Source organism: Oncorhynchus mykiss, chromosome 2 (genome assembly GCF_057628025.1).
Source record: "Oncorhynchus mykiss isolate SJ-2025 chromosome 2, ASM5762802v1, whole genome shotgun sequence".
Lineage (NCBI taxonomy): Eukaryota > Metazoa > Chordata > Actinopteri > Salmoniformes > Salmonidae > Oncorhynchus > Oncorhynchus mykiss.
The window spans coordinates 55611133-55635009 of NC_143023.1; the positions used below are offsets into that span (position 1 = coordinate 55611133).

The 23877-nt window shown below is 45.0% G+C and overlaps 1 protein-coding gene and 1 long non-coding RNA gene across 2 annotated transcripts in view; one reads left to right on the forward strand and one right to left on the reverse strand.

The window, feature by feature from the left end:
• The window catches only part of gramd2ab (GRAM domain containing 2Ab), a 57186-nt gene extending 53645 nt beyond the window's left edge, over positions 1–3541 (forward strand). Inside the window, exon 12 of the mRNA XM_021565661.3 lies at positions 1891–3541. Coding sequence (XP_021421336.1) covers positions 1891–1894 — 4 coding nt within the window. The 3' untranslated portion in view covers positions 1895–3541. The remainder of the gene's footprint in view (positions 1–1890) is intronic.
• Positions 1–23877, reverse strand: part of LOC149985155 (uncharacterized) — a 176124-nt gene that overhangs the window by 76486 nt on the left and 75761 nt on the right. The gene's annotated exons all lie outside the window — the stretch shown is intronic.

Below are 23877 nucleotides of genomic sequence, written 5' to 3' on the forward strand. Positions count from 1 at the left end.
GCTTCTATTGGACAAATTCAGGTTGGTCCCTCCCTATGCAATAAGGCCAAAATATCATATCACAATATTTTAGGTTTTTGAATAATACAAGTTCTAAATATGCTTCATGAGTAATGCATAACCCTAGGGTGGCAACACATACATTTGAAATGTTTTTTTTTAATGGGGATTTCTACATTCTGATTGTTTAATACTGTTCAATCAAACTTCAACCAAAAGTTTGAATATATTGGATACAGTGTTTGACATGACAACGAATGACAAATTCAGGGAGGGGTTATTTTAACTGGGTTGGAACCAAAGTGTTGGTCAGTGTTTCCCGGTGGACCCTAATTAGAGGTTACATTCTAGGTTATCTTACTTGATGTAGCTAAAATATTCATGTTTTGCCTATTCCTCTCTGATTTAGAATATAAAGTTGCACAAATGACATGCTGATCTATGTCTACACCAGCACTGGTATCAGACTGTATTTTTTTAGCTAGCTAGCTACGTTTGCTCTGACTAAGCACATTTAGCCAGCTAACTATCGATGAGCATTCGTGGCTAACACAACTTATTTTAGCCACAACTTGCCAAGAAAAGACAAACTAGTTGTTTGCAGACAGTAAGATGCACAAACTAATAGTGTCATCATAGAAGGCTTGTGGATTTACAGGACGTTAAGAAGCGAAGTGGAAAGCAGCACCGCTGTCACAATCTTGTTGCATCTGCAGCATTGACCATGCAGACAGTCACTGCGGGTAAACAGCAAGCGAAGTGGCTGTGACTCGTGGTAGAGCACTCTCCTTGGGTGACGGGGGGTGGGGCTTGGCGTGTGTGGAAAGAGAGCGGGAGAGAGACGACTCAAGTAGAAAAACGGGTGAACTATAAAAAAAAAAATTAAAACTGCCATTGCATGCGGTGGAGTGGCGTAACACATTAAACAAACCATACATTGAAATACCGTAATACAAGGTAAAGTAAAAACCCAAACTGGTACGTGCATCAATACCGGTATATAGTCAAATACGGCATGCCGCCCAGCCCTAGGTTCCTTCGTTCAGAAATGTTTTGCGACAGAATCGTTGGAATGAATACAACTCAAAAGCTTACCTTGACTTGGAAGAGTTGCAGTGTTGGATAGCCTTAGCCAGCTAGCTAACATAGATAGCATTCCTCTCTGTTTGATTCATGTCGGGAATAGGCTAAATTAGCTGCATTAGCTAAGTAGGTGAAAGGTGAACTATGCTTCTTCTCCTGGCGTCACCAGAAAATGCTAACATACGTTTTTCAGGGATACAGTATTTGCAACCTAACTTCTGTTTCCTCTGAAAAACGGAAGCGGGAACTCCGCTCAAGGCATCTTTCTACGCCTGCCACATTAGGTTAGTCTAAGGTAAACTAGTTACTATCTCCCTCTCTCTGCTGCGTCTCCTTAATTTCTCAAGAAATTAATTTGTTGAAAACTGTTCAACTATTGACTTTCTCTGTCTGCGAGTCAACTACTCACCACACTTTATGCACTGCAGTGCTAACTAGCTGTAGCTTATGCTTTCAGTACTAGATTCATCCTCTTATCCTTGGGTGGACAAGTTGTTCATTCATACTGCAAGAGCTTTTGATAGATTGAAGAACGTCCTCCGGAAGTCGTCATAATTACTGTGTAAGTCTATGGAAGGGGGTGAGAACCTCCTAGATTTTGTATTTGAAATCAATGTACCCAGAAGACGGAAAACAAATCTTTGTCCCCCAGTCCCTTTGTTCATTTCCTATCTCAAGAGAGTGCTGAATGCTTTGATAAGTCATATTTGCTGCATAGTCATATTTTACTAGATATAACATTATATTCCCACTTCAAGATCAGATAGTGTTATTGCTATGCCAACGTGCATGTTTGTCTCCTCCCAGGTAACACTTGCTGTATGCTGCGTCCCCATTGGACAGATGTCCTGTCAGTCACGGAGGTTCTCCTGATGATTGGGCAAACAGAGACTCGGTTCATTTACCTGTCCCACCATGTAGGTGTGGAGGAGTGCCCTGCTGGTTCAATGAGAAGACAATGACTTGAGAAAAGCCAAGATCCGAAGCAAAAACTGCACTTAAACAGACAGCCTAGTAGGGGGTGCCAGTGAGTCAATAATCCTCTTGTCATTCCCTAGAAAGACTATGGACCCCTCGGGACAAGAGACTAGGATGGAATGAGGAGAATGGAGGAAAATTGGAAGTAGAGGACTAGAGAGTAAATGTCAATAGGGCTGTGCCAACCAAGTTCACCTGACCTTTGACCTCAATGTCCTTATTTTACTGCCAAGGAATTACAATTACAATTCCAGTCGACTGATCAGACACCTTCTTCGCATTCAGGATTTCAGAGACTAGAGTATTTTTTTTTCTTCCAGAGACTTTTTCAACAGGAACAGACTGAACCCAAGTGGGTGTTTTTTGTGTACACTTTTGTGGAGAGTTGCTGCCAGAGAGACTGAAGACAAGGTATTCCCTTCCGTTAAGGAACTCAACCTGACCTGGTCAAACAGTTCCCACCGCAACCCACCCGGCAATGTTTACTGAGCACCGTCACTAAGGCACGAACTCTCCTGTACCCTAATGAAGAAACTATTTCAATAGACATTATTATCAGAACTTTATCTGCCTGTCAGAATTGTGAGATGATATGCTAGAGTTACGGCTGAACTATAGCGGTCTTGTCATGCAAACTGAAAACATGGTACCGTGTGTGTCGGGTGAGGTCGACAAGTCGTGAGGTGAAAGGATGCGAGCGTGTGTGCGTGTCAGTGTGGGTGCGTGTTTACGTGTGTATGAGTGTTTTCAAACATTATGTGTGCAACTTAAACAAGTGACTGGGAATATCTCAAGGTAGCGTGCAGCTTCTCCACCTGACAAACGATGCCTGCATGTAATGTAACACTAGATATTGACCGAATTGTAAAGCCATTGTCTGTGACACTGTTGCATGGATGTTATCGACGGAGTGGAACTAACGCAGAGTAAAGCAGTGACGGTATCGAGAGAGACGCAGGTTGACAGAGAATGTCGTTGCTGTTCACTTGTTCTGTAGCGTTCCACGTGGAGGTGTGTACTATAGAGATTGTACAGTACTTGAAACCTAATCATTGCATTTCATAGGAGATTATGTATTCATGTCATCCATGGTGTGGAAAAATATGGCCTCCACTTCAGCTACTAGGTGCACCTTTTTAAAGCGTATCTGAGGCTGGTTCAGAGAGAATTGTGTAGACTAGAGTGTATTTACTACTAGAGCCTGTATGTATTTATTTGTGTGCAATTTTGTACTGAGTCAGAAAGGCATGTTGTTTTTAGTGAGTCGGTATGGGTGTTTGTTCACTGACGTATTTCTAACATGGGTCGTGTTCATTTTGCACAAAAGGGGGGGGGGGGGGACTGATTTTAAATTAACTACTTGGATTTGTCCAATCGTGCCCTAATGAATACGACCCTGTCTTGCAGTAGGGCTGGAGTCAGCAGTGCCGTGCGTAACTGTGAGACAGCAGTGACTAATAAACAGCCTTCCTTGCCTGTGCCTCTTGTGACCTTTGACCTCTTATGCACACACTTCCTGACCCGTGCCTCTTGCGACCTTTCACCTCATATAACTGGATCCCAACACTGGAAATTTAAACATCTGGAAGAAATAATGGAGGAACATCAACAGTAGGTCCTCCCCCTACTGACCTACAGCCTATTTACCGTGCAGGGGTTACTTTATTACAAGTGTGTGGGATGTTAGATTAGTTGGGAGAGACTATGGTAAACACAGTGATGAAATGCCCACTCTCGGAGGGTTAAATGTATGCATTTATTGTTTGCAGATGTGTTCTAATACTTACAGTGCATTCGGAAAGTATTCAGACTCCTTGGCTTTTTCCACATTTTGTTACGTAACAGCCTTATTCTAAAATTGATTATAAAAAATGTTTCCCTGATCAATCTACACACAATACCACATAATAACATAGCAAAAACAGGTTTTTATACATTTTTGCAAACATATTAAAAGTAAGAGTGAAATATCACATTACATAAGTACAGTGCCTTGCGAAAGTATTCGGCCCCCTTGAACTTTGCGACCTTTTGCCACATTTCAGGCTTCAAACATAAAGATATAAAACTGTATTTTTTTGTGAAGAATCAACAACAAGTGGGACACAATCATGAAGTGGAACGACATTTATTGGATATTTCAAACTTTTTTAACAAATCAAAAACTGAAAAATTGGGCGTGCAAAATTATTCAGCCCCTTTACTTTCAGTGCAGCAAACTCTCTCCAGAAGTTCAGTGAGGATCTGTGAATGATCCAATGTTGACCTAAATGACTAATGATGATAAATACAATCCACCTGTGTGTAATCAAGTCTCCGTATAAATGCACCTGCACTGTGATAGTCTCAGAGGTCTGTCAAAACGCAGAGAGCATCATGAAGAACAAGGAACACACCAGGCAGGTCCGAGATACTGTTGTGAAGAAGTTTAAAGCCGGATTTGGATACAAAAAGATTTCCCAAGCTTTAAACATCCCAAGGAGCACTGTGCAAGCGATAATATTGAAATGGAAGGAGTATCAGACCACTGCAAATCTACCGAGACCTGGCCGTCCCTCTAAACTTTCAGCTCATACAAGGAGAAGACTGATCAGAGATGCAGCCAAGAGGCCCATGATCACTCTGGATGAACTGCAGAGATCTACAGCTGAGGTGGGAGACTCTGTCCATAGGACAACAATCAGTTGTATATTGCACAAATCTGGCCTTTATGGAAGAGTGGCAAGAAGAAAGCCATTTCTTAAAGATATCCATAAAAGTGTTGTTTAAAGTTTGCCACAAGCCACCTGGGAGACACACCAAACATGTGGAAGAAGGTGCTCTGGTCAGATGAAACCAAAATTGAACTTTTTGGCAACAATGCAAAACGTTATGTTTGGCGTAAAAGCAACACAGCTGAACACACCATCCCCACTGTCAAACATGGTGGTGGCAGCATCATGGTTTGGGCCTGCTTTTCTTCAGCAGGGACAGGGAAGATGGTTAAAATTGATGGGAAGATGGATGGAGCCAAATACAGGACCATTCTGGAAGAAAACCTGATGGAGTCTGCAAAAGACCTGAGACTGGGACGGATTTTGTCTTCCAACAAGACAATGATCCAAAACATAAAGCAAAATCTACAATGGAATGGTTAAAAAATAAACATATCCAGGTGTTAGAATGGCCAAGTCAAAGTCCAGACCTGAATCCAATCGAGAATATGTGGAAAGAACTGAAAACTGCTGTTCACAAATGCTCTCCATCCAACCTCACTGAGCTCGAGCTGTTTTGCAAGGAGGAATGGGAAAAAATTTCAGTCTCTCGATGTGCAAAACTGATAGAGACATACCCCAAGCGGCTTACAGCTGTAATCGCAGCAAAAGGTGGCGCTACAAAGTATTAACTTAAGGGGGCTGAATAATTTTGCACGCCCAATTTTTCAGTTTTTGATTTGTTAAAAAAGTTTGAAATATCCAATAAATGTCGTTCCACTTCATGATTGTGTCCCACTTGTTGTTGATTCTTCACAAAAAAATACAGTTTTATATCTTTATGTTTGAAGCCTGAAATGTGGCAAAAGGTTGCAAAGTTCAAGGGGGCCGAATACTTTCGCAAGGCACTGTATTTAGACCCTTTACTCAGTACTTTGTTGAAGCACATTTGGCAGAGATTACAGCCTCGAGTCTTCTTGTGTATGACGCTACAAGCTTGGCACACCTGTATTTGGGGAGTTTCTCCCATTCTTCTCTGCAGATCCTCTCAAGCTCTGTCAGGTTGGATGGGAAGTGTTGCTGCACAGCTATTTTCAGGTCTCTCCAGAGATGTTCGAGGCTCTGTCTGGGCCACTCAAGGAGATTCAGAGACCTGCATTGTATTGTATTGTATTGTATTGGCTTTGTGCTTAGGGTTGTTGTCCTGTTGGAAGGTGAACTTTCGCCCCAGTCTGTCCTGAGCAGGTTTTCATCAAGGATCTCTCTGTACTTTTCTCCGTTAATCTTTGCCTCAATCTTGACTAGTCTCCCAGTCCCTACTGCTGAAAATCATCCCCACAGCATGATGCTGCCACCATCATGCTTCGCCGTAGGGATGGTGGCAGGTTTGCTCCAGACGTGACACTTGGCATTCAGGCCAAAGAATTCAATCTTGGTTTCATCAGACCAGAGAATCTTAGTTCTCATGGTCTGAGAGTCTTTAGGTGCCTTTTGGCAAACTCCAAGCAGGCTGTCATGTGCCTTTTACTGAGGAGAGGCTTCCGTCTGGCCACTCTACCATAAAGGCCTGATTTGGTGGAGTGTTGCAGAGATGGTTGTCCTTCTGGAAGGTTCTCCCGTCTCCACAGAGGAACTCTAGAGCTCTGTCAGAGTGGCCATTGGGTTCTTGGTTACCTCCTTGACCAAGGTCGTTCTCCCCCGATTGCTCAGTTTGGCCGGGCGGCCAGCTCTAGGAAGAGTCTTGGTGGTTCCAAACTTCTTCCATTTAATAATAATGGAGGCCACTGTGTTCTTGGGGACTTTCAATGCCTCAGAAATGTTTTGGTGCCCTTCCCCAGATCTGTGCCTCGACACAATCCTGTCTCAGAGTTCTACGGACAATTCCTTCGACCTCATGGCTTGGTTTCTGCTCTGACATGCACTGTCAACTGTGGGACCTTATATAGACAGATGTGTGCCTTTCCAAATCATGTCCAATCAATTGAATTTACCACAGGTGGACTCCAATAAAGTTTGGAAACATCTCAAGGATGATCAATGGAAACAGCATGCACCTGAGCTCAACTTCGAGTCTCATAGCAAAGGGTCTGAATACTTATGTAAATAAGGTATCTGTTTTTTGTTTTGAATACATTTGCAAAAAAAATTAAAAACCTGTTTTTGCTTTGTCATTATGGGGTATTGTGTGTAGATTGCAGAGGAAAATGTTGATTTAATCCATTTTAGAATAAGGCTGTAACGTAACAAAATGTTGAAAAAGTCAAGGGGTCTGAATTCTTTCCCAAGGCATTGCACATTACTGCTACTAAAGTAGAGTTCATAACGTTGTATGCAACACATCTGTTTGTGTTACTCAGCAATAAGTTATGGATAAGACAAAGAGCTGATTGTCTATGAGGGGAGGCACATAGGCCGTGTTACTTACTCTGTGTAAAGCAGCCCCCCCCCCCCCCCCTCCCTCCCCCCACCTCAGGTAGCCTAGCGGTAAGAGAGGCAAGCCAGCAACAGGAGGGTTGCCATTTCGAATCCCGGGTACAATTGGAAAAGAAATGGTTGTGAAGTGAGCTGGCAACCAAAGGGTTGCTGGTATCAAATCCTAGATGCCATTGCCTGCCGTTATGCTCCCCCCCCCCCAACAACAGCTCCCAGGGCGCCCAGTGTGGAAGCCCCCCGCACCTCTCCCCCAAAGAATTGTGTGTGTCTTTTGGAGGGGTTGGGTTAAAAGTGGAAGTTCAATTTCGGGTTGGACCTTGTAAGCAATGACCAATAAAGTGATCTTCACCTCAGTCAATGGGAGCCTTTGATGGGGGATGTACAGAAGGTTTTTTGCTGACACACCCATGACACTGGCTACACATTGGGAGAAGCACCACTGACAAAGTAGGGGGAAAATTGCTGGAGTTTTGCTATTGGTTACAAAACATTGCATACCCAATGGAAATACGATCCCCATTTTCTGTGGACGTATATTATTATATTATTCAGCAAAAACAGACCCAAACTCAAACTAAGTAGATATAGTTGATATAGATAGTTATTGTTATGTGCTTTTGGAAAGTTCAGTGGTAAATCTAGACTTGGTTGTTGGCTGTTCTATGGTTTCTAGCTGTAGCAAATTCATCCAGAGTCTAGTACAGCTCTGGCTTTTGTGAATTACTTTCTGCAGTCCATTGCAACAGTATTTGGAGCAAACATTTCCAGCCTACGTGTGTGAAGTTGCTTGTGTCTCTTATCATAGCAAAAAGAACCGCACTATGGCTGGGATTCAGTCAAGCCCGTCTTTGTTTACAAACTTCACCCTGTGCACACACTACACGCTAAGTTAAAGCATACCTGTGAGGGGAGTCTACCTGGTAGTCGCAGTGAGTGCTCAAGTAGTGGGATTGTACAGTAGAGGCCACTTCATTCAAGCAAGAGGTCATATTTGTTTCCATCCACAAGAAATTACACAGAAATTAGTGACCATCGAAATTGACCCACTAAAATAGATCTTATTCTCCTCAAAGCATTTCTCCAGAAGGATATATATGTTTTAGATAAGTAGATGCACTGTGTCCATCAATTGTCAATTTTGTTTTGATGCTCTCTTGTGCTTTCTCCGATCTTCTGTTGCCGAGCAGTATCAAGATACTTCAAATATAACTCTCCCTTCCTATTAACTATCTGCGTGACACAACTATTCAACGGGTCATTTTTCTTGGAGGTGAGCGAGAGGATACCTCGGGCGCGGTAATCTGACACTTTTTTTTGTATAAAGAACGATTATGGAGCATGGTTCGTGGAATGATAGACCTACCACCGGAGAAAGAACAGGATGCGCTGTCTAAGTTTTATATATTTAAAAAAATATATGTTTTAATGTCAATTAACCTTCTGGGATGCTCTCCCACTTGCGGTGAGAAATGTTTTCAGATATGCACAGGTGAAGCTGAGGTCCACGCCGGTAGATTTATGACAGGTGGTGATGTTTATGCTACATTACTAGTCTCCCGTCTACCAGACTCGAGGCCTCTTCTCATGGTCAACACCTACACAGCTCTGCGCAGAGAGGAACTGGAGATGCTGTTATGAACAAGTATCTGCTTCTCTGCTGATAGATCTACAGCAGTCCCATTGCCCCAATTCCAAATTCACCGCTAGACGTGGGGTCTGACAACTATAAGCAATACGGTGAAATGTATTACCATATTGCTTACACACATCAAATCCTCTCGTATCTTCATAGGTGCATAGGTTCTAGGGCTGGATTTGAGATTGCGCAACTCCAGGAACACTCCTACTATCGAAATGATAAGGTGGGTTGAGGCAACTGTACAATCAGAAGGGTCTGTGTGATTTAGTATTTGTATCCACCTTAGCTTTTCGGTAGGAACCAGAGGGAAGCTAGTCTAATGATCAACAGAAGAAACGTCAACATGACATTCCTGTGTGTGCATGTGTGTATGTGCAAGAAGCTGTGTAATGGGGCTGGGACTGTGTGTGGGTGGTGATGGAGACAGTATAGGGTTCCGCACCCCTCCTTCCTCCTTCTCTCCAGTTAATATATGCACTGGGAGGGAGTTTGACTAGGACATTCCTGCCTGGTGGCTAATGGCTGCTGGGGTTCAGGGGACAGTCTTTATGAGTCTCTCCCCTGGGAGGTGGGGGTGTTCAGGGGGAGAGCAGAGCAAGTGGAGGGCAACCAACCATCCGTGGTGGAGGATGTCTGGGTGGGTGTCCGTGTTCAACCTTATTTTTCCATTCTATATAAGACTTGACCAAACGACTAGACCAATCAAATCAAATGTTATTTGTCACATGCGCCAAATATAACAGGCAACAGGTATAACCTTACAGTGAAATGCTTACTTACAAGCCCTTAACCAACAATGCTTTAAGAAGTTAAGAAAATAAGTGTTATGTAAAAAATTGAAAATAAAAATAAATATTTCAACAACAGCAGTACAATAACAATAGCGAGGCCATATACAGTGGGTGCCGGTACAGAGTCAATGTGCGGGGGCACCAGTTAATCGAGGTAGTTGAGGTAATATGCACATGTAGTTAGAGATAAAGTCAATGCATAGATAATAAACAGAGTAGCAGCAGAGTAAAAGAGGGTTCTGGGTGGCCCTTTGATTAGCTGTTCAGGAGTCATATAGCTTGGGGGTAGAAGCTGTTAAGAAGCCTTTTGGACCTTAGTGTTCTTGGGCACTGACCACTGTTGAGAGTCTAGACCTGGAGCTGAGTACCATGGGGCCAGAGTGGTTAGGCCAGATATGCTCCAAACACCGCTGTCCAGGCAAACAGTGAAGCGAAGGAAAAATACCATGCATGCTGCAGCCGATGTGGCCCTTGGGTGTAATTTGCTGTAGAGCCAGGGGTCACACACACACACCTCAGTGTGGGGGGCAGCACGTGCCACAAATTCAATAAAACGGGAAAACAACCAGGGAGGACAACCATGTCTGTGGGTTAACTATCAATGACCTGACAGTGTCTGTTTCCCTGCAGGGAGTCTGTCTGACATGGGATCTGTGTCTGTGTCTATCTATGATGGTATCTATGTCGAAACTAACTGAACTGAGATCCATTTTTGTGTTTGTGTCGAGCCATAATACTATCTGTGTGAGGCCTGGCTGTTCCAGGATCAGTGGATAGAGGCAACACAGTGAGGCTCGGGAATGGGGAATTTGCTGACTGAGCAGATGGAAGTCTCGACTCGGCCTCTAGCTCTCCCCGGAGTCCCTTCAGCCTCTGGAATGTTCTTCCAGGGACCTTTGCTCTGCTCAGTCTGTCTGTACGAGATGAGGCAGCCGTGGGCGAGACAGCGGATGACAAATGAAATGACTGACACCGTCTCAGTCTTTCTCTTCCATTTAGAACAAGCAGTGAAGAAACAATACACCAGAATGAACCAAATCAGCGCACATACACTACATGACCAAAAGTATGCTCTGCGAACATCTAATTCCAAAATCATGGGCATTAATATGTGGTTGGGTCCCCCCTTTACTGCTATAACAGCCTCCACTCTTCTGGGAAGGCTTTCCACTAGATGTAGGAACATTGCTGCGGGGACCAATCAGCCACAAGAGCATTAGTGAGGTTGGGCACTGATGTTGGGCGATTAGGCCTGGTTCACAGTCAGCGTTCCAATTCATCCCAAAGGTGTCCGATGGGGTTGAGGTCAGGGCTCTGTGCAGGCCAGTCAAGTTCTTCCACACCGATCTCAACAAACCATTTCTGTATGGACCTCGCTTTGTGCACGGGGGCATTGTCATGCTGAAAGGAAAGGGCCTTTCCCAAACTGTTGCCACAAAGTTGGAAGCACATAATACACTATAATGTCATTGTATGCTGTAGCATTAAGATTTCCTTTCACTGGAACTAAGGGGCCTAGCCCAAACCTCCTCCACCAAACTTTACAGTTGGCACTAAGCATTCGGGAAGGTAGCTTTCTCCTACCATCCGCCAAACCCAGATTTGTCCCTAAGACTGCCAGATGTTGAAGCGTGATTCATCACTCTAGAGAACGCGTTTCCACTGCTCCAGAGTCCAATGGTGACGAGCTTTACACCACTCCAGCTGACGCTTGTCATTGCGCATGGTGATCTTAGGCTTTTGTGTGGCTGCTCGGCCATGGAAAGCCGTTTCATGAAGCTCCCGACGAACAGTTCTTGTGCTGACGTTGCTTCTAGAGACAGTTTGGAAGTCTGTAGTGAGTGTTACAACCGAGGACAGATGATTTTCACGCGCTACACGCTTCAGCACTCGCCGGTCCCGTTCTCTAAGCTTGTGTGGCCTACCACTTCACGGCTGAGCAGTTGTTGCTCCTAGACATTTCCACTTTACAATGACAGCGCTTACAGTTGACCGGGGCTGCTCTGGCAGGACAGAAATGTGACGAACCGACTTGTTGGAGAGTTGGCATCCTATGAATGTGCCACGTTGAAAGTCACTGAGCTTTTCAGTAAGGCCATCCTACTGCCAGTGTATTTCTATGGAAATTGCATGGCTGTGTGCTCAATTTTATACACCTGTCAGACCCTGAAATTGGCTTATATGGATAGGTCTACATTTAAAGTTTTTTTTTACAGAAGAATTATGAAATGCATATGCATAACCATGGTAGCAATTTTACGCTGCTGCTACTCTCTGTTTATCTTATATGCATAGTCACTTTAACCATACATCCATGTACATGCTACCTCAATTGGCCCGACCAACCAGTGCTCCCGCACATTGGCTAACCGTGCTATCTGCATTGTGTCCCACCACCCGCCAACCCCTCTTTTTACACTACTGCTACTCTCTATTCATCATATATGCATAGTCACTTTAACCATACCTACATGTACATACTACCTCAATAAGCCTGACTAACCGGTGTCTGCATATAGCCTTGCTACTCTTATTTTCAAATGTATTTTTACTGTTGTTTTATTTCTTTACTTACCTACACACACATACACACACCTTTTTTTCGCACTATTGGTTAGAGCCTGTAAGTAAGCATTTCACTGTAAGGTCTACCTACACCTGTTGTATTCCGCGCACATGACAAATAAACTTTGATTTGATTTGAAAGGGAACAGTTTGGAGATCATGGGGAAATGATTATACCAAAGGAGAGGACACAACAGTTCACCTTAAACAAGAAGTCATGTGCATTTTACATATACTGTACTTTTCACCCCATTTATTTCCAAACGAAATCTGAAAATACTCTGGATACATTCAGTAACACGATAAGAATATTCCTGGACAACGTCGGGTAGATGCAACATAAGACCACAAAAATCAAGGTTTTTAGTGAGAGGACTAACTGGTGTCTCCAAGTGGCCACACAGCTCTCCAAAGTGGGCACTGATCCTAAGTCATTTCGGTGCACTTTTATGACTCAAAGAAGAGTCTTCAACTATAAGGTGCTTTCTTTGAGCTCTCCTACCTGTGCCGTTGAGGAACTAGAGCGAGCACACTTGTAGTTGTTTTGAATACAACCCTGCATCCCCGCCCTCACACAATTACTGTCGTTGTTTACGCAATCCAAATACGGTCCATTATAAATCACAATCTGGGTCAGGTGGGCATCATTTGTAAGCCTGTTCTATTGCCAACATGACTGGCTGAGTTCTAAAATACAATATTACAGTGTTAGGCTTTCACAATGCAATTCAAGGAAACGGATATGCTTGGTATGCATGGAAAGGAGTCCTGGGTGCATTCAGGTGTGCGTGCCGTGGCAAATGTTCTTCACAATACACAAACATAAGCTCATTCTGTTCAGAACAACCCATGGTGTGACGTCATGTCATCTTGTAACTAACTGTACATCAAACATAGTGATCATAAACGTTGACACTGTTTATGACATGAGTTTTATTATAAGGAAACGTGAAGTGCACATTTGGACTCACGGGTGTTTGGCTTGCTTGCATTGACATCAAAGCGGCATATATTATCAAATCCCATCAAATCTAATTGTATTGGTCACATACATGTGTTTAGCAGATGTTATTGCTGGTGTAGCGAAATGCTTATAATCCTCAATGTCTCATCTTTCAAAATACATAGAGTCCTCTTAATTTCCAACATGTCCCGCACTCCGACAACAACAAATATGCTAAAGTTGCCCAGTTAGTGGGTGGGATGAGGTGCTCAAGTTCAGAACGGCTGTTAGTCAAAACCCATAAAGCGCTGCGAAGCGCAGAGCCCGAGCTCTGACGTCATGTATAGCGCGTTACTGTACAGGCACTGCGCTCCATTTTCAACCCGTATATTGGTACAAATGTAAACGGTTAGGACCCTGTAAACTGGCCTCAAAGTGATACATCTGATCAAGGATCAGTATTATAGGGGCACTCGAACTCATTTTGAATGAAGAGTTGTGTAATGGAGGATTTTCTGATAAACCAGTCGACCGTCAGTTTAAAGACCACCAGGCCAGCAGGGGGTGCTCCATAAAATATATATACGAGGATAAAGGTAGTCAATTCGCACAAGTGTAATGGACACACACAAAGCTTACGGTAAAGTATTTCCTTACTGGTATTCTTTCAGGGTCCTTTACTAAACACATCAAATAAAATCCAAATGATGCGTTTCTCTGTATAACAGAAGGACCCATGGTGATGTAAAAGCCCTGACTGCTTCAGTCATGCCCTGTTTCTTCTACTCCAAGGATCATCAACTAGATTCAGCCGCGGGCAGATTTATTTCCTTAGCGGATGTTCCGGGGGACATTTTGGAATATAATTACAAATCATTTGTAGGCTGCAAATTGGCCGCAAGAAGCCCAAACTGATATGTTTGACTTAAACATAATAATTTCAAACCTTGCTCACATTCGTATACGATCCCATATCTCTCTGTTATGCGTGGGACAACGTTTGAACAGATTTTCTAAATTAAAATCACTTGGAGCTGATTTTCTAGTGTTTTTAGAGGTAGTTTTTTTTGCTCAGAAAACTTGGCGGGGGGGGGGATAAAAAAAAATCAACAGTTTGGGGAACCCTGTTCAACGCTATCATTTCCCCCAGGTATACTGCAGACGCTGGGACACTTACGGGCAGCCTAAAAGCTGCACACACCCCCCCCCCCCCTCCCTCAGCGCTATGATAAACATTGGTCTTTTCTGGCATATTTATTTTCCTAATGTAGATCTAGCAAGAAGATGCCTCTCTATCCTCTAGAACGAAGCGTTGCCTTGTCTTACAGTCAAATGCCTGAAATGAAATAGTGCCTCCGGGATATTTGGGCAGCTTCTTTGTGTTTAAAGCAGTTGTACGTCCTATGTCCACAGTGTTATGCTCTGTGAGTGTAAATTAACCAATCAGATGTCTCAAGCTGGACCATAACAGGAACATAACACGACTGTTTGATTTTATAGGGGCTCTTGGTTCAGTTACGGGAGCAAAGGACAAAAAAGACCTTTCGGTTTTTCTTGGCAGCAGAAGCATGAGAATGAAAAGCATGCGACGACCAAACAGCGGTCTTCAAATGAGGAATCTGATCTCATGTTTACGTAATATACGTTCCCCTAATGTGTGCATGTTATGTGTAGCACGTGTGCACATGTGTTCAGCCATTGACTATAGCGTCGTCACGTGGTCTCTGAAATGTGTTTTCCATCGGTTGGAGTCTGTGCCGTGTTCACTTCACTCCTCCTGGGGATCCTCAAGCTCTTCTGAAAGCTCTTCTGAAAGCTCTTCTGAAATCTCTAAACCCGGCCGAGGCCTTAGGAAAACCAGAGGGCAGGCATGGAGGCGTCGGGACGGGTGACATTGATTGATAAAGTCAGGAGAGAACATGCCCCGTCCCTCTCAGCGCACACACACGTCCACACTCACATGTGCTAATGCGCAGCAGCACACACACACCTCTTCAAGGCATTGGATCATAGCTGAGGTGTGCGTATGTGTGTGTGTGTGTGGTGGGGGGAGGCATAGGGGGGATTGGGACGCACGAAATTGAGTGATGAAGTTATACAGAACGATTAATTAGGAGAGAACATACCTCCAATCAACTCAACACGCACACACACATCTCAAGGCACTTGATCGTAGCTGCGGTGCATTTGCCTGTGTGCGGGGCCCATTTCTGCTGCTTTCGATATGCCTAATGGGGAGAGAAGTTCGGGGGGTCGGCGAGGTAGTCGACGAGCCGTCAGCCGTGGAACTGGACTGTTTCCTCATATTAAAGCTGTCTAATTCTAACCATAATTCACCCGCAGAGAGCTCTACCTTTCAGAGGGCATTAATTACTTTTTTGTCAGCTCTACAGACCCTCTAGTCTGTGTCCCAAATGGGTCCATAGGGCTCTTGGTCAAATGATGTGCACTATGTAAGTAAAAGGGTGCCGTTTGGAATCTCTAGTCCACATCCCTCCACCCCGGACCCCCGTCCTGAGACCGTGGAGGCGCCAAGGCCGCAAGTGGCGACAGAGACAGGGGAACTCGAACCTGCAGCACCTGGTCGCCTGTCACCACATGCTAATGAACACCACCTGCTGGAGAGAGAGAGTGAGAGAGAGAAAGGTGTCGGAAGAGTACATGTCCTAAACAAATTACCTCAGGCAGTGACCCATGGGTGCAATGGAGGTATGTTGTATCACACTTGTGATAGTTACTACATATGACCATAGACAGCTCAGTGTGTGTGTCATTTCTGTCTCTACGCTGGGTTGGTTGCAAAGCAATTCTGAATATTATTTCCCTTCCTTCTTAGCCTAGGCCTACTGTGCTATATTCTTGTATAAATGAGGAAAATGCAAATGAGATATGCTCAAGGCATTGGAATATATTCAATTATTTCCACCCATCTTAGAGTGAAGCGAACACGGTACAGACTCCAACCGAATGTTTCAAATCCAAGTTTATTGGTACACAGATTTGCAGATGTTATCGCAGGTGTAGCAAAATGCTTGTGTTTCTAGCTCCAAACAGGACAGTAATAATACCTAGCAATACAAAACAATATGCACATAGTCCAAATTATCCAAGTTGAATGAAAGAAAATGCAAAATATCAGAACGAGCAATGTCAAGTCAAACGTTTGGACACACCTACTCATTCCATTTTTATTTTATTTTTTATATATAGTTAAACAAATCAAAATAGATTTTAAATTTGAGATTCTTCAAAGTAGCCACCCTTTGCCTTGATGAAAGCTTTGCACAAGCTTGGCGTTCTCTCAACCAGCTTCATGAGGTAGTCACTTGGAATGCATTTCAATTAACACGTGTGCCTTGTTAAATGTTAATTTGTGGAAATTCTTTCCTTCGTAATGCGTTTGAGCCTATCAGTTGGGCTGTGACAAGGTAGGGTTGGTATACAGAAGACAGCCCTATTTGGTAGAAGCAAGTCCATATTATGGCAAAGAGAAACAACAGTCCATCATTACTTTAAAACATGAAGGTCAGTCAATCTGGAACATTTCAAGAACTTTGAAAGTTTCTTCAAGTGCAGTTGCAAAACCCATCAAGCGCTATGATGAAACTGGCTCTCATGAGGACTGCCACAGGAAAGGAAGACCCAGAGTTACCTCTGCTGCAGAGGATAAGTTCTTTAGAGTTAACTGCACCTCAGATTGCAGCCCAAATAAATGCTTCAGAGAGTAACAGACAAATCTCAACATCAGACTTATTGGTCGAAATGCTGCAGAGAAACCACTACTAAAGGACACCAATAAGAAGAATAGACTTGCCTGGGCCAAGAAACACAAGCAATGGACATTGGACTGGTGGAAGTCCAAATTTGCGATTTTTGGCTCCAACCTCTGTGTCTTTGTGAGAAGGATGATCTCCGCATTTGTGGTTCCCACTGGAGGAGGAGGTGTGAGCATGGAGGAGAACGTGTGATGGTGTGGGGGTGCTTTGCTGGTGACCCTGTCTGTGATTTATTTAGAATTCAAGGCACACTTGGGCCTCCCGGGTGGTGCAGTGGTTAAGGGCGCTGTACTGCAGCGCAGCTGTGCCATCAGAGTCCCTGGGTTCGCGCCCAGGCTCTGTCGTAACCGGCTGCGACCGGGAGGTCCGTGGGGCGACGCACAATTGGCCTAGTGTCGCCCGGGTTAGGGAGGGCTTGGTCGGTAGGGGTGTCCTTGTCTCATTGCGCACCAGCGAATCCTGTGGCGGGCTGGGCGCAGTGTGCGCTACCCAAGGTGGCCAGGTGCACGGTGTTTCCTCCGGCACATTGGTGCGGCTGGCTTCCAGGTTGGATGCGTGCTGTGTTAAGAAGCAGTGCGGCTTGGTTGGGTTGTGTATCGGAGGACGCATGACTTTCAACCTTCGTCTCTCCCGAGCCCGTACGGGAGTTGTAGCGATGAGACAAGATAGTAGCTACTACAACAATTGGATACCACGAAATTGGGGAGAAAAAGGGGTAAAACATTTTTAAAAACGAAAAAAAATAATGAAAAAATTATAATTCAGCAAAAGGGGCACTCTAACAGCACTCTGTAGAGATACACCATCCCATCTGGTTTGCGCTTAGTGGGACTATCATTTGTTTTTCAACAGGACAATTACCCAAAACACAACTCCAGGCTGTGTAGGGGCTATTTGACCAAGAAGGATAGTGATGGAGTACCACGAAATTGGGGAGAAAAAGGGGTAAAACATTTTTAAAAATTAAAAAATTATAATTCAAGGCACACTTAACCAGCATAGCTACCACAGCACTCTGTAGAGATACACCATCCCATCTGGTTTGCGCTTAGTGGGACTATCATTTGTTTTTCAACAGGACAATTACCCAAAACACACCTCCAGGCTGTGTAGGGGCTATTTGACCAAGAAGGAGAGTGATGGATCAGATGCATCAGATGACCTGGCCTCCACCCAATCACCCAACCTCAACTTAATTGAGATGGTGTGGGATGGATTGGACCGCAAAGTGAATAGAAAGCAGTCAAAAATTGCTCAGCATATGTGGGAGCTGAACGTATTCTCTGCAGCAGAGGTAACTCTGGGTCTTCCTTTCCTGTGGCGGTCCTCATGAGAGCCAGTTTCATCATATCGCCTGATGGTTTTTTGCAACTGCACTTGAAGAAAATGTCAAAGTTCTTGCAATGTTCCCTATTGACTGACCTTCATATCATAAAGTAATGATGAACTGTTGTTTCTCTTTGCTTATTTGAGCTGTTCTTGCCATAATACGGACTTGGTCTTTTACCAAATAGGGCTATCTTCTGTATACCACCCGTACTTGTCACAACACAACTGATTGGCTCAAACGCATTAAGAAAGAAATTCCACAAATGAACTTTTAACAAGGCACACCTTGTTAATCGAAATGCATTCCACCTCATGAAGCTGGTTGAGAGAATGCCAAGAGTGTGCAAAGCTGTCATCAAGGCGAAGGGTGGCTACTTTGTAGAATCTCTAATATAACATATATCTTAATTTGTTTAAGCCTTATTTGGTTGCTACATGATTCCATATGTGCTATTTCATAGCTTTGATGTCGTCACAATTATTTTACAACGTAGAAAATAGTAAAAATAAAGAAAAACCCTTGAATGAGTAGGTGTGTCCAAACTTATAAATATATAAATAATGGTGTGTATAGACAGTATGGACAGTATATGAATTGAAACGGCGTTTAGTAATAATTATATAGGATGAGCCATGACTAGTAGAATACAGTATATACATACAGTATCTTCGCAAAGTATTCAAACCCCTTGACTTTTGCCACATTTTGTTATGTTACATCCTTCTTATAAAATCGATTAAATCGTTTTTTTCACGCATCAATCTACACACAATACCCCATACTGACAAAGCAGAAACAGATTTCTAGAAATGTTTGCTAATTTCAAAACAAACAAAAAAATCACAGTCTCTGCCTCTGAAGAACATCCCCATAGCATGATACCACCAGCATTCTTCACCGTAGGGATGGTACCAGGTTTCCTCCAGATGTGACACTTGGCATTCAGGCCAAAGAGTTCAATCTTTCTTTCATCAGACCAGAGAATCTTATTTCCCATGGTCTGAGATTCTTTAGGTGCCTTTTGGCAAACAAAGCAGGCTGTCATGTGCCTTTTACTGAGGAGTGGCTTCCATCTGACCACTCTACCATAAAGGCCTGATTGGTGGAGTGCTGCAGAGATGGTTGTTCTTCTGGAAGGTTCTCCCATCTCCACAGAGAAACTCTAGAGCTCTGTCAGAGTGGCCATCGAGTTCTTGGTCACCTCGCTGACGAAGGTGTTTAGCTTATCTGGGAACCAGGCGTCGGTGTCCGCTACATGGCTGACTTTTTTTTAAATAATCCGTGATTGTCTGGAGTCCCTGCCACATACACTACTGTTCAAAAGTTTGGGGTCACTTAGAAATGTCCTTGTTTTTGAAAGAAAAGCTTGTTTTTGTCCATTAAAATAACATCAAATTGATCAGAAATACAGTCTAGACATTGTTAATGTAGTAAATGACTATTGTAGCTGGAAACAGCTGATTTTGAATGGAATATATATATAGAGTTGCAAAGAAAAATCTCAGACTGGCCAATAAAAATAAAAGATTAAAATGGGCAAAAGAACACAGACACTGGACAGAGGAACTCTGCCTAGATGGCCAGCATCCCAGACTCGCCTCTTCACTGTTGACAGTGAGACTGGTGTTTTGCAGGTACTATTGAATGAAGTTGCCAGATGAGGAAGTCTGTTAAATTATTCTTTATTACCAACGCAGTATTGTAAACTCATCATTCATGGCCGATGTTTGCTTGTTTGCAGACTTTTTGTACAGCTTTGACAGTGCTACTGTATCTTTTTTGTGTAACGTCCTGACCTTAGTTCCTTTTTTATGTCTCTGTTTAAGTTTGGTCAGGGCGTGAGTTGGGGTGGGCATTCTATGTTTTTGTTCTAGGTTTTGTATTTCTGTGTTTGGCCTGGTATGGTTCTTAATCAGAGGCAGCTGTCGATCGTTGTCTCTGATTGAAAACCATACTTAGGTAGCCTGTGGGTAGTTATTTTCTGGTTAGTGTTTATTGCACCTGTCAGAACTGTTCGTTTATCGTTTTGTTGTTTTTGTTCTTGTAATCATTCTTTATTAAAAGTATTATGGATACGTACAACGCTGCACTTTGGTCCTCCTCTTCTTCCACCAATGACAATCGTTACATTTTGACACGCAAAGACCCAAACGTCATTCCATAGTATGTATATTGTGAAGCTAATAGCAGTAACGCTATTACTGTGTAACTCCGGTAGGGTAACATCTGAAAAATAGCGCACTTGGTAGTGCGTACCTATGCTCGACCAGTTGGCAAAAGCCAACATCACCCACAACAGAGAATGGTTGATTGTCAAGGGCAATGAATTCCATTATATTGGCTTTAATGGATTCTCGCTGAAAATGTCTTACTCTTTCAAATGACTGCTAGACTTGTTGACTGCCCGATCCACACAGCAGACATTGTGGGCTAGGTTAGGAATGCTGTGTTGCACGTGTTGCACAGCATTTTACGTGGCGTCATTAATGTCACGCCATGACCTTAGAGCTTTTTATGTCTCTATTTTGGTTTGGTCAGTGTGTGAGTTGGGTGGGCATTCTATGTTCTTTTTTCCTATTTCTGTATTTCTTTGTTTTGGCCGGGTATGGTTCTCAATCAGGGACAGCTGTCTATCGTTGTTTCTGATTGGGAACCATACTTAGGTGACTTTTCCCCACACGGTTTTTGTGGGTAGTTATTTTCTCTTTTGACAGGACTGTTTTGGTTTTCGTTCATTCTCTTTGTTATTCAGTGTCCAGTTGAAATAAAAGTATGAACACTTACCACGCTGCGCTTTGGTCCTCACCTTCTTCAACAGACGATCGTTACAGAACTACCCACCACCAAAGGACCAAGCAGCGTGGAAGAGTGGACTGGACATGGGAAGACATCCTGGACGGCAAGGGATCCTACACATGGAAGGAGATCCTGGCTGGAAGGGATTGCCTCCCATGGGAACAGGTGTAGGCAGCCAGGAGAACGGAGGCAGCAGGAAAAGGGAACCAGCGTTATGAGGGAACATGGCTGGCAAGGAAGCCCGCGAGGCAGCGCTGAATCCGGAGCGTCCAGAGGCGCCCTTCGGTCCGGAGCGTCCAGAGGCGCCCTTCGGTCCGGAGCGTCCAGAGGCGCCCTTCGTTCCGGAGCGTCCAGAGGCGCCCTTCGTTCCGGAGCGTCCAGAGGCTCCCTTCGTTCCGGAGCGTCCAGAGGCTCCCTTCGTTCCGGAGCGTCCAGAGGCTCCCTTCGGTCCGGAGCGTCCAGAGGCTCCCTTCGGTCCGGAGCGTCCAGCGGCGCCCTTCGTTCCGGAGCGTCCAGAGGCTCCCTTCGTTCCGGAGCGTCCAGAGGCTCCCTTCGTTCCGGAGCGTCCAGAGGCTCCCTTCGTTCCGGAGCGTCCAGAGGCTCCCTTCGGTCCGGAGCGTCCAGAGGCTCCCTTCGGTCCGGAGCGTCCAGAGGCTCCCTTCGGTCCGGAGCGTCCAGCGGCGCCCTTCGGTCCGGAGCGTCCAGCGGCGCCCTTCGGTCCGGAGCGTCCAGCGGCGCCCTTCGGTCCGGAGCGTCCAGCGGCGCCCTTCGGTCCGGAGCGTCCAGAGGCGCCCTTCGGTCCGGAGCGTCCAGAGGCGCCCTTCGGTCCGGAGCGTCCAGAGGCGCCCTTCGGTCCGGAGCGTCCAGAGGCGCCCTTCGGTCCGGAGCGTCCAGAGGCGCCCTTCGGTCCGGAGCGTCCAGAGGCGCCCTTCGGTCCGGAGCGTCCAGCGGCGCCCTTCGGTCCGGAGCGTCCAGCGGCGCCCTTCGGACCGGAGCGTCCAGAGGCGCCCTTTGGTCCGGAGCGTCCAGAGGCGCCCTTTGGTCCGGAGCGTCCAGAGGTGCCCTTTGGTCCGGAGCGTCCAGAGGCGCCCTTTGGTCCGGAGCGTCCAGAGGCGCCCTTCGGTCCGGAGCGTCCAGAGGCGCCCTTCGGTCCGGAGCGTCCAGAGGCGCCCTTCGGTCCGGAGCGTCCAGAGGCGCCCTTCGGTCCGGAGCGTCCAGAGGCGCCCTTCGGACCGGAGCGTCCAGAGGCGCCCTTCGGTCCGGGGCACGCTACGTGGGTGCCCAGTCCGGGGTCGGTGGCGACTGTCCCCGCTCTAGAGGCGGCACCTAAGTGGGCCAAGCCAGAGGTGGAGCGGGGTCTATGTCCTTCACCAGAGCCGCCACCTCGGAGAAATGCCCACCCAGACCCTCCCCTATAGGTTCAGGAGGGGGGGGGGGGGGGTACTGTCACGTCCTAACCTTAGAGCTTTTTATGTCTCTATTTTGATTTGGTCAGGGTGTTAGTTGGGTGGGCATTCTATGTTATTTTTTTCTATGTTTTTGTATTTCTTTGTTTTGTATTGTTTTGTATTTTCTGTTTTGTGTTTCTGCACCCGACAGGACTGTTTTGGTTTTCGTTCATTCTCTTTGTTATTCAGTGTTCAGTTGAAATAAGAGTATGAACACTTACCACGCTGCGCTTTGATCCTCACCTTCTTCAACAGACGATCGTTACAATTAGGTATGCACAGTAGCTTTGACATCGGTTTTTAACGTCGATGTTAAACTAGACATACCGATGTATTAAACTAGACATGCCGATACCCATGTTGGCATTTTTAGCTAATACCGGCTAATCCCTATATGTTCACCAATATATCGTGCATCCCTAAAAATAGATTGGGGCTGTGAATTTATGCACGGGTTGACAGTTGGGTCTTTAACTAGGGTGTTGATTGGAGAGGCAATGTTTTTTTTCGGAGGGGGACAAAGAAAAGGGAAAGGGGGATACGATTAGTACCCATGTCCTCGTGCAAGGGACTCACGATTAGTACCCATGTCCTCGTGCAAGGGACTCGAGTCCAAGGCACCGGTTTTGTATAAACACCCCTCCATGGGTGTGTTTGACAGGGACAAGGTGCTAGCAGAGGGCAGAGAGTAGCCAGGGAGTAGAGCCGAAAATAATATTCAAATACTTGAGCTGGGCTTGATTGAGCTTTCCTGGCGTAATGGAACCTATAGAATAGTAGCAAATATGCAATCCCTGTCCTTCTGGCACTCCAGGCAGACTTAAGCAAACGCTAAAAATATTTGAAAAATATTAAATAGTATTTGAACACAGGTCTGCAGATGAGAAAGGTCTGTCGTCTCACCCACATTACGGCTTCCCACGATGCTCAGCCATTGGCCGTGACACATGTGGAGTTGATTGGAACGTTTCTTGTCTCTTGGAATGAGCCAATTATTTACACTCCGTGGTTCAAAGCTGGCTGTGTGTTTACTAGACTACAGATCTCATCAAAGGAAGGAGGACTTTGGTTAAAACGGGCTTCCAGGAAAAGTAAATCACATTTAGGAGGAACCTAACTGACATCAGCAAGAGCCTTATGATTTTGGTATGAGCCATGTGTTTGAGCCTCAAGTGTGGAGACTGGTTTCCCAGCACACCATCATAAGTGTCAATCTTGTGGTAAATGTCATTAACATAACTCCTGTACAGGACTTAATCCCTTTGTATCCAGCTTCCCTTAGCGCTCTGGGAGAGTTACTGACAGTCTCTTTCATACCGGATATCTCACACTGTCTGTCTGCGGACAACAGGTGTATTCTATATCCATATGATGAGAGAGGACAAATTTTTTTCTCATGAGC